Source organism: Lottia gigantea (assembly GCF_000327385.1).
Source record: "Lottia gigantea unplaced genomic scaffold LOTGIsca_208, whole genome shotgun sequence".
Taxonomy (NCBI): domain Eukaryota; kingdom Metazoa; phylum Mollusca; class Gastropoda; family Lottiidae; genus Lottia; species Lottia gigantea.
The window spans coordinates 216,009-227,608 of record NW_008708451.1 but is presented as its reverse complement, the minus strand read 5'-3'; the positions used below and the strand labels follow the sequence as shown (position 1 = coordinate 227,608).

The window sequence follows — 11,600 nt, the reverse complement described above, 5'->3', positions numbered from 1 at the left end:
AATCGGTTGAAAACTGTAGCTTCAATCCTGCTCACGAACTATTTTTAACAAATTTCAACACTTTTTAACAAAGTCAAGGGCAATAACTCAAAAACTGTTCATCGAAAATGCGTCAAGTTAGAACTTGTCCGAGATCTTATCAATTCCAATGATCACACCAAGTTTCATCAGAATCGGTTGAAACTGTAGCTTCAATCCTGCTCACAAGCTATTTTTAACAAATTTTGACTTGTTTTTACAAAGTTAAGGGCAATAACTCAAAAACCGTTCATCGAAAATGTGTCATGTTAGAACTTGTCCGAGATCTTATCAATTCCAATGATCACACCAAGTTTCATCAGAATCGGTTGAAAACTGTAGCTTCAATCCTGCTCACGAACTATTTTTAACAAATTTTGACGCATTTTAACAAAGTCAAGGGCAATAACTCAAAAACCGTTCATCGAAAATGCGTCATGTTAGAACTTGTCCGAGATCTTATCAATTCCAATGATCACACCAAGTTTCTTCAGAATCGGTTGAAAAGTGTAGCTTCAATCCTGCTCACGAACTATTTTAACAAATTTCGACGCGTTTTAACAAAGTCAAGGGCAATAACTCAAAAACCGTTCATCGAAAATGCGTCAAGTTAGAACTTGTCCGAGATCTTATCAATTCCAATGATCACACCAAGTTTCATCAGAATCGGTTGATACTGTAGCTTCAATCCTGCTCACAAACTATTTTTAACAAATTTTGACTTGTTTTTACAAAGTTAAGGGCAATAACTCAAAAACCGTTCATCGAAAATTTGTCATGTTAGAACTTGTCCGAGATCTTATCAATTCCAATGATCACACCAAGTTTCATCAGAATCGGTTGAAAACTGTAGCTTCAATCCTGCTCACGAACTATTTTTAACAAATTTTGACGCATTTTAACAAAGTCAAGGGCAATAACTCAAAAACCGTTCATCGAAAATGCGTCATGTTAGAACTTGTCCGTGATCTTATCAATTCCAATGATCACACCAAGTTTCTTCAGAATCGGTTGAAAAGTGTAGCTTCAATCCTGCTCACGAACTATTTTAACAAATTTCGACGCGTTTTAACAAAGTCAAGGGCAATAACTCAAAAACCGTTCATCGAAAATGCGTCAAGTTAGAACTTGTCCGAGATCTTATTAATTCCAATGATCACACCAAGTTTCATCAGAATCGGTTAAAAACTGGATCTTCAATCCTGCTCACAAACTATTTTTTAACAAATTTCTACGCGTTTTAACAAAGTCAAGGACAATAACTCAAAAACCGTTCATTGAAAATGCGTTAAGTTAGAACTTGTCCCAGATCTTATCAATTCCAATGATCACACCAAGTTTCATCAGAATCGGTTGAAAACTGTAGCTCACGAACTATTTTTAACAAATTTTGACCCGTTTTAACAAAGTCAAGGCGTTCTAAGTCAAGGGCAACCGTTCATTGAAAATATGTCATATTCGAACTTGACCGAGATCTTATCAATCTAAAGCATTACACCAAGTTTTATCAAAATCAGTTAAAAACTGTATTCTCTATAGTGCTCACAAGAAATGTTGACGGACCGACATATGTGAATAAGGAGGTTAAAAGCTTATGAGCTAATTAACTCTTAATCAAGGACTTAAATTGAAATAATTCTTACATTTAGGGTTTAAGAGTTTTAGAAGTCCATAAATGTACTGAAAGCTCATAATAATCTGTTCAACCGTTCCTGCTTTAAGAGCCTCAGAAATGGGAATTCTTAGGCTAAGCAATAATAATCGATATCGGTCATCGTCGGAATATATGGTTTCAAGTTAAAAATGTGACGCATACTTCAGCTAGACTATACAGAAGAAGTAATTCTAATTTGAGGTGTATTTGAAGGGTTTATGGGATTTTCGTTCATTTTAGTACTTCAAAACATATATTTGCATTTCACTGTCACTAACTTCAATGAACCAGTTATGCAAACTGGCATTTTTCCCCAATAGCTGTCAAGATCTTAAGATTTGTGGCAAATCAAACTAACTGATCACATGAAACAGTGCAATTTGTATGAATAATAGTAGCTGAATATAAATATAAAGAATATAATATGTTGGTCTCAATAGCATTTTTGGTGTGTAAGCGCAAATCATCACGCCACAACCATACAAAAATATTCAGTTTGTCGCGTTATCACTTGCGTTTACCCACCAATAATGAAAATGAGACCAAGATTTAATTCTGAAGTTCCAACATCAACTTAAAAATATTGATTTGAACATTCTTTTGACAATTTTACCACTTTTACCTTTCGGACAGTCTATTGCCACCTTATTCTTAGGACAAGTTTAACCTCTTAAATCTTTTGCCACCTTATTCTTAGGACAAGTTCACCTCTTAAATCTTTTGGACTGTCTTTTGCCACCTTATTCTTGGGACAAGTTTACCTCTTAAATCTTTTGGACTGGTTTTTCCACCATATTCTTAGGACAAGTTTACCTCTTAAATCTTTTGGACTGTGTTTTGCCACCTTATTCTTGGGACAAGTTTACCTCTTAAATCTTTTGGACTGCGTTTTGCCACCTTATTCTTGAGACAAGTTTACCTCTTAAATCTTTTGGACTGTGTTTTGCCACCTTATTCTTAAGACAAGTTTACCTCTTAAATCTTTTGGACTGTGTTTTGCCACCTTATTCTTGGGACAAGTTTACCTCTTAAATCTTCTTGACCGCTATTGCCTTATTTCTGGGACTAGATCAAAATATTACACAGGTGGGTCAAGGTAGTGTGGAATTTTGCAATCATTGATTTCAGACCAACCTTGAATTTTTAATTAACATTTGGTGGCCTAAACACTGACTTGAACATTGAGGTTATGCGTTTTTTGTATGCGTATTTGAGTTACTACACTGAAAGCATAAATTTGCAACATTCCAAGTTTCTATCAGAAGTCTTTGTTTTCAATTCCACTTAAACCAAGTTAGTTATGTTGAATGCGAACTGATAGTGACTCCAAATCACTAAAGAGACTTGGAATGCTCACCCTTCTTCCTGGGACTATATAATAATAATATAAATCATATAATCAAGAATACGTTTTTAATTTTTCAATACAGTATTACTTTTTTAACATGTTATTTACTTTTTTTTTAATGTTTTCCCAACCCCTTTTCCATATTTCTCCATTATTCTTTTCAGACTTTTTTACAGCTGATTTGCACTCATCTTGGGAGGGACATGTTTTTCCAGATCTGCCATTAAAATACTTATCAAAATATCTTTTTATTTCTGCTATTTCGTCGTTATCCCAACGAACTCTTTTAACTGTAATAGATTAAAAGAATAACACACAAATGGATAAAATCATGATTAATAATTAACTGCATGGAAAAGAAGATACTAAATTGACCTTGAAATTAATATAAATTGACACTATTCACAATAGATATGGTATGGATTTGGGAATAGGACAAAAGATAATTTGGCTGAAAGGTATGAGGAATTGTTATGAAAATTACAACAATGCAAACCTTTTCTTTTCATGCGTCTCTGTTCATCAAGCAAATCTACAAATTCTTCCGTAGCTTCTTCTGAAAAAATAAATATGAACATCAACAATATTTGTACATGTGGTAAGAATGCTTAAAAATTAGTTTGAATTGAATTCATCAAATTTTATTGATATGGATAGGCCCGTGATTTACATTACTCTTGGCTGTACATATTAAATCGCAGTGTTCATATTAAACTGTACATTGCATATCTTTTTAATAATTTTAGATCATTTAGACTCTGCAGTTAAAAATGTCCTTACCTTGAACAATATCATGATTTTTTTCAGGGTTACCATTATCAGGATTCGAAATATCAATGTCTTCGAGTATATCTGAATTAAATACAATTTTTCAAACAATAAAATTAACATTTTTAATCATTGTTGCTGCTTAATGCGACTATAGATTAAACATTACACATTAAATTGTACATAAGTTGACAAGTTCTTGAAAATAGTAGAATTGTATCAACTCAATAGCAATTTCAATGTGCTTTAGTGGTAATTTTATTCTTTTTCACAAAGAAATAAAAAAAAATAAATAAAATGAAACGCATCCCGTATTCCAAAAGAAAAGTGCTCATCAAATTCCAGACTAATATAGAGATACTTTAATTTCAACTATTCAATATTTCTAGATAAATAACAATTTTAATATGGATACTGATACTCACCATCAAATTGTATTTCAGAAAGTTTTTTATTGGCGTATTTTCCTACCAAGTTATGCTCTTGCATAAGCATCAATTTTGCAATATCAATGCGCTCTATTAATCCAGACGTTTGTCTATAGTATTCATCATGAACTCTTTGACTATGACCGAGGTGGTTACAGACATTTTTCATTTGTTGTTCATCTAAGCTGACAACCTATGATATGGAAAAAAAAAAAAAATTACTACAATTGCATGTCCTAAAAGAATACTACGTCTTAAAATTAACACAAAATCAAAATTCTCAAAATTGGTTCAGTAATGTCAAGGGTTGAGAGGAGAAAATGAGCGCACCATTATTACTGTCTCGCTTGTGAACCTCCTTATAATGAATCTATACATATTATATATTGTTACATGATTTATTAGTAAGCCTCATGTCTGAGGTGCACATCAAATTATCACTAGATATAACCTGAAATGCATTAACCTGTCACAACTACCTAGTTTCAACATACTATCATGGACAAGATCAAAACAATTAAAATAAAATTGTAAACCTGAGATATTGTTGCCGTATGTTTTCTCAAATTTGTTGCTAAAATCCTACTTGGTTGCTTTAATTTCAAACGTCCTTTGATCTCATTTAAAGAATCTCCAGCTCGAACAACTGCATCTCCTGGTAATAAAATGAAACAGGATTGTAAAGAGATTTTTAAAAATATTTTAATGTGTTTTGAGGATTATCACTATCATCAAACACTAAATTAAAGTGGAATTGCTAAGACAAAAGACTGATTGAAAACTAAAATGGTGCAAAATGATGCTACTAGTTTCCCTAGAAACATACAAAAAAAATGTGTCCCTTGAATACTTCATATCATCAATACTTGTCATGCAAATACTTGTTTGTTGAGACGTCAGGATGTACATATAATAACACATGCAAGAGAAATCAGTGGCTCACATTAAAAAAAAACAAAAACTCTATTTGAAGATAAGAGCTAAATTTTTACCTGTGTTAGCAAACATGAATGTGTTAGTTTTCTTAATACCCCCTTTCTCACGTACAGTACTATTTGAAAGAAACTCCATTGCTCTCTTAACTTCAGGTGGTATTAGAAGAGGAACACATCTTCCGGTCTGAAATACATAATAAGGATACATCTTTATGTTAAAACTAAGAATGAAACTTAACTCTGCCAAGGAAATATATGCATTATATTAAATATCTGCCTCTTTTATAAGCATTTTGAAAAAGTGATATGCTAATTTTGTTATGACAGTATATACAACATAAGTTAATTTTACCTTTCCTCGAATTTCAATCAAATCTTGGCTCATCAATAGTTTTTTTTCAAACTGGGACAAATTCTGTCGCAAACCCATTTCAGTTTCATCCAAAGATGGTCTAGCTATGTAAGTATTAACACTGGAAAGAATTAAAAGTTGTCGTTTCAAAAATTTTTCAAGAAACAATTGGCAGAAAGTCAAAAGTAAAGCAAAAATTAAATACTTTGAAGAATGAATAACGCGACCTAAAGACTGAAGAGTTTCATGTGCTAAGATAATCATAGGATAAATTTGTCTGTGAATCCATGTTTAATAACCCTAGATTATTCACAGTCTGAGCTATTCAAGTCCACTTCCTGGCTGTTGCCAACTTGCGAACTTCATGCAAAAATATGGTTCATGGAAGCAAACTCAACAAGTGAATATTCGATCTAACTTTTAGACTTAAAATTTACAAATACATCTCAAACAAAATTACCTCAGACTTTCTAGCTCCCCTGGTCTTCTACGATTGTAAAGTAGCAATCTTGATTCTGTTAAAATCACAACCTCCCGAAAAAGTTGGGCGCTGGGTTGAGACAGGTTTATATCTTTAAGTTCTTTAACCAGAAATAATGCAAGCATCACAATGTCATCAGGATTTGGAAGTGATTTTCCCTTGTTGAAATGTCTCTCGGTCAGAATTACTCTTGCAACTTTAGAAACCTTAACAGACCATTCCATTTGGATAAGTTTTAAAAATTCTGAGGATTCTGTTTTTCCTTTTTCATCTTTTTGTTTAATACTAAATCCTAACTTTGCTGATGCCAAGCGAGATAAGTCATACCCTAATTTAAGGGCTGTGCTGGGATTTTCAAGCTCTAAGTCTTCAGTTTCTTGACAAGCTTTCAAGCAGCATTCCACTACAAGATCAAAGTGGGTGGGAACCAAAAAATCATTCATCGAAGCCATTATATTGCCAGACTCATTTCTCAATATCATAAGAAGCCTAGCTGCTAGCCTCATTCTGAAACTTGTAAAGTGTTTCCTTCTAAGTCTATTTCCAATATTCTTCATCAACCATACTTCACCCAATGACACAATTAGTTGATCAGTTTGAGCGACATCTGTTACTTTGTCTCTCATCATTGATGGGAATACTTCTTTCAGCAACCTTTTAGAAGGTTTAGTCAAGATTTGACCCTTCATGATTTTCGACTGGATGACTGTTGTTCCCTGAGTATAGTCATCTGCTTCGGAGAATTTATTAAGTGGACAATTACTTTTGTGTTTGGTAAGATTATCAAATATAATCCATTCCATACATCTTGGACAGGGCCCATATTTCGCCAGATCAAATGTTTCACTTTCACGACGTCTGCTGAGGATAATTTCACCTTTTTTCTGCTGACATACCTTGGTGTTATGATTATGATTACCCTGATTTCTAAGTAATGTCTGAAGTTGGTTGAGCTTGAATAAGAGGGGACTCTTTTCTTCCTCACTTACTGTTTCCAATATTCTCTTAATATCAAAAATTTGCTTTATTTCTTCTGAGTTTTTATGTGCATGTTCTAAATGGCTTTGAATATTTGTCATAAGTTTTCCACAGAATTTGCAAGAATGTCTCCTGTCGTATGTCCTTCCCAGCTTAGACTCATCATTTGCCTTTTTATGGTACTTTTTAATAAAAACTTCAGGATTGTTGATGTCAGGAAGTTGGTCTGCCTCTTTCACGTTACTTTCAGCTGGTAAACAGCCAAGGTTATCTCGTTCCAAAATACTAGCAGAACGTACATTATGATCTTCATCAGCATGTTGATTTACACCTGCGGTACATTCAGATTGATTCTGATCATCAGCATGTTGATTTACACCTGCGGTACATTCAGATTGATTCTGATCATCAGCATGTTGATTTACACCTGCGGTACATTCAGATTGATTCTGATCATCAGCATGTTGATTTACACCTGCGGTACATTCAGATTGATTCTGATCATCAGCATGTTGATTTACACCTGCGGTACATACAGATTGATTCTGATCATCAGCATGTTGATTTACACCTGCGGTACATACAGATTGATTCTGATCATCAGCATGTTGATTTACACCAGAGGTACATACAGATTGATTCTGATCATCAGCATGTTGATTTACACCAGTGGTACATACAGATTGATTCTGATCTTCATTAGCATGTTGATTTACACTAGTGGTACATACAGATTGATTCTGATCTTCATTAGCATGTTGATTTACACTAGTGGTACATACAGATTGATTCTGATCTTCATTAGCATGTTGATTTACACTAGTGGTACATACAGATTGATTCTGATCTTCATTAGCATGTTGATTTACACTAGTGGTACATACAGATTGATTCTGATCTTCATCAGCATGTTGATTTACACTAGTGGTACATACAGATTGATTCTGATCTTCATCAGCTTGTTGAGGTATCCAAGTATTATTTATAAAGCTAGGTTCAAATAAACACTCTTCAACAAAAATTTCTTCATTTACAGACATAACATCTGATGAATTAACCTCACTGTCTGGAATAAAATCTGGATCTATATCAGAATCATACATTTCTTCAGATTCATCCTGGTTTTCATCTTGTTGATGAATTACAGGTTCATACTGGTTTTCATCTTGTTGATGGATAACAGGTTCATCCTGGTTTTCATCTTGTTGATGAATTACAGGTTCATCCTGGTTTTTATCTTGATGTTGATGAATTACAGGTTCATCCTGGCTTTCATCTTGTTGGTGAATTATAGGTCTATACTGTGTTTTTTTATCTTGTTGTTGATGAATTAGAGGTTCATACTGGTTTTCATCTTGTTGTTGATGAATTAGAGGTTCATACTGGTTTTCATCTTGTTGATGAATTACAGGATCATTCTGGTTTTTATCTTCTTGTTGATGAATTACAGGTTCATACTGGTTTTCATCTTGTTGATGAATTACCGGTTCATTCTGGTTTTCATCTTCTTGTTGATGAATTTCAGGTTCATACAAGTTTTTATCTTGTTGGTGTATTACAAGTTCATCCTGGTTTTCATCTTGTTGATGAATTACAGGTTTATCCTGGTTTTTATCTTGTTGTTGATGATGAATTACAGGTTCATCCTGGTTTTCATCTTGTCGATAAATTACATGTTCATCCTGGTTGTTTTCCTGTAGATGAATTACAGGATCATCCTGGTTTTTATCTTGTTGATGAATTACAGGTTCATACTGGTATTCCTCTTGAAGTACAGATTCAACTTGGTTTTCATTGTGTTGTTGATGAATTACAGGTTCAACTTGGTTTTCATCTTGATGAATTACAGGTTCATACTGGTATTCCTCTTGTTGATGAATTACAGGTTCATACTGGTTTTCGTACTGGTTTTCATGTTGTCGATAAATTACATGTTCATCCTGGTTTTTTTCCTGTAGATGAATTACAGGATCATCCTGGTTTTTATCTTGTTGATGAATTACAGGTTCATACTGGTATTCCTCTTGTTGTTGATGAATTACAGGTTCAACTTTGTTTTCATCTTGTTGATGAATTACAGGTTCATACTGGTATTCCTCTTGTTGTAGATGAATTACAGGTTCATACTGGTTTTCATCTTGTTGATGAATTACAGTTTCATACTGGTATTCCTCTTGTTGATGAATTACAGGTTCATCCAGGTTTTCATCTTGTTGTTGACGAATTACAGGTTCATCCTGGCTTTCATCTTGAATTACAGGTTCATCCAGGTTTTCATCTTGAATTACAGGTTCATCCAGATTTTCATCTTGTTGTTGACGAATTACAGGTTCATCCAGGTTTTCATCTTGAATTACAGGTTCATCCAGGTTTTCATCTTGTTGTTGACGAATTACAGGTATACCAGTTGTTGATGCTCTCTGTTGATATTTTAATTTTCTTGCTTTTTTTACATCTTCTGCAAACTTACTCAAAAAATCACTTTTCTTTTTCTTTAGTTTATCTGAAAAACACAAACTATTTTACATATTTTTCAAGATTAAGTATGAAGACAAATTCTATGGACTTAAATGGACTTTATAAAAAAAAATTGCCAGTCCTCAATTAGGTATTGCAGATATTTTAGAATTAATAAGCATATAATGCACATTTTGTGCAGAAAAATCGATGTCAGAGTGCATCAACATTGAATCCTAAAGCATAAAGCTTCAGAACATATACTATTTCAATTCTCATGTTAATGTAACAGTAAATTGTTGGGTTTTATAAGTAAGTAGTGTTGAAAAGTTTCGGTTAATCATTTTTGGATAGATTTTTAAGATATTGAAGAATAAACAGAAAAATACCGCAAGACATTTGAGCAATATCGAGAATGACGATTTTAGTTTACAACATGTTGAACACAAATTTCTAGTCATAGTCATTGGTAACAAGAATATTATAAATATAAACTTATCCAAATACTTTTTGAATATATCAATTTTTAATTTCTTTATTTTCTAAAACACAAGTAAATCGGCGATTTGGAAACGTGGCTGCCTCCACTGACAACAAATGAAAGACAGCTATTTTGAGTACTTTACGAACTTCCACATTCTGCCATCTTTAAAAAGTCAAATCTTTTGGGACCTCAGTTTAGGTAAACTTTCTCACAAATGTGTCGATTAGCCTAAGCTTACTGGCTCGCAAATGCACAGAATATCAAATTTAATCGGTCTACAAAAACACCTAATAAATTTCAAGTTCTATCTACCTATATGACCCAAGATTAGTAAACAGTAAACATGTTAACAAGGGCTGTGATGATGGCGCAGGTGCCATTTATGTAGTATCACTAACTGAACTTTTCAACAAACATGTATTGTATTGCAAATCACCTGCATCGCCACAGCCCTAACATAAACAATTAAAACAAAAAGGAAGAAAAGTAACATGAACAATTTAACATGAAGTTACTTGTGCTAGCTATAATAAGTGTCCGAGCTTCATCATCCATATATGGGATAACTTTACTAATGGGTAAAGTATTTCTGAAAGGTAAAGGTAACCACTAAAATCATAATAATAATAATAGTTCACTTATATTACGCATATTACTTTTTAGTTCCTATTGCCCCCTCAATCAATATATTTCTGTGAATGGAATAATACTCAAGAATTATTGAACAAGAAAGTTTTAAGATTTTTCTTTAAGAAGTCGATAGATATTGAAAATCGTAGTGTAGATGGTAAATTGTTCCATAAAACAGGTGCAGAGTAAGAGAAAGCTTGTTTGGTGATTTTGAGGTTTACTGATGGCACACTAAAAAAACATTGATTTAAAGCTCTTATAGTTCTTGTGGGGTCTGAAAATTCAGTCATGTAATAATATTTTTAATTTTTTGACTGGAAACCAATGGAGGGAATTCAAGATTGGAGGGAATTCAAGATTGGGGAGACCGATTGCTGGAGTTTTTCTATTTGATAATCTGCAAATCAGTGAAAGAGACATTGTGATAGTCTAATTTAGTTGTTATAAAATTATCAAATTTTCATCCATACACTAAATAAGGGAAATTTTACATTCCTTTCAGATCTTCAAATAATAACTGTTAGCACATTATTCTTGGATGATCACAAAGCTCTTAGGACTTTATGAATCCATAGAAAGTAATTCTGAATGTGGACAAATAAAGCTCATAATACTGGACTTTAGTTTTAGCACATTATTCTTGGACATTCATTAAACTCTTAATAATATAGACTTACATTTGTGGCTCATCAAAAAAAACAATTGAGACCTTATCCTTGTCTCTTTTCGAGATGAACCCTGGCCACCACACACCAAATTCCAATGGGCATAAAACTAGATCTCCTGAAAAGAGAAATATCAAACAAAATCAATAAAACAAACCAAAAAATGATGTCAAAGCACATTTCATTTTCAAAATTAAAGCTATCCAAAATAAATTTTCCTCACTCAATTTAAGGAATCCCATCTCCTGAAAAATGCATCCCATCTTTTAATAGTGATGAATAGCTATTGCAAATAAAGTAAGCAGTATAAGAGACAGAAGTATTTGTTCAGACAAAAGGTACATGTTCTTCCATGTGTTGACCTCCATTGTTAATATGGCATTCTGGGAAACTAAGCTCATA

At 33.1% G+C, this 11,600-nt stretch overlaps 3 protein-coding genes across 3 annotated transcripts; 1 reads left to right on the top strand and 2 right to left on the bottom strand.

The window, feature by feature from the left end:
- Positions 1–3,104: 3,104 nt before the first annotated feature.
- Positions 3,105–5,359, bottom strand: LOTGIDRAFT_174667 (hypothetical protein; the record flags this gene model as incomplete). The annotated part of the gene is made up of 6 exons (XM_009054011.1): positions 3,105–3,310; positions 3,517–3,576; positions 3,801–3,872; positions 4,214–4,409; positions 4,753–4,871; positions 5,209–5,359. The coding sequence occupies 6 exons, from the start codon at positions 5,357–5,359 to the stop codon at positions 3,105–3,107; spliced, it is 804 nt and encodes a 267-aa protein (XP_009052259.1).
- A 1,935-nt stretch (positions 5,360–7,294) lies between these two features.
- On the bottom strand, positions 7,295–8,002 carry LOTGIDRAFT_143550 (hypothetical protein; the record flags this gene model as incomplete). Its single annotated transcript, XM_009054010.1, has 1 exon — positions 7,295–8,002. A coding segment is annotated over one exon (708 nt), but the record flags the coding sequence as incomplete, so codon positions are not given.
- Positions 8,003–8,398: 396 nt separating this feature from the next.
- Positions 8,399–9,346, top strand: LOTGIDRAFT_96105 (hypothetical protein; the record flags this gene model as incomplete). Its single annotated transcript, XM_009054009.1, has 3 exons — positions 8,399–8,658; positions 8,710–8,916; positions 9,082–9,346. Coding segments are annotated over 3 exons (732 nt in total), but the record flags the coding sequence as incomplete, so codon positions are not given.
- Between the last annotated feature and the right edge of the window lie 2,254 nt (positions 9,347–11,600).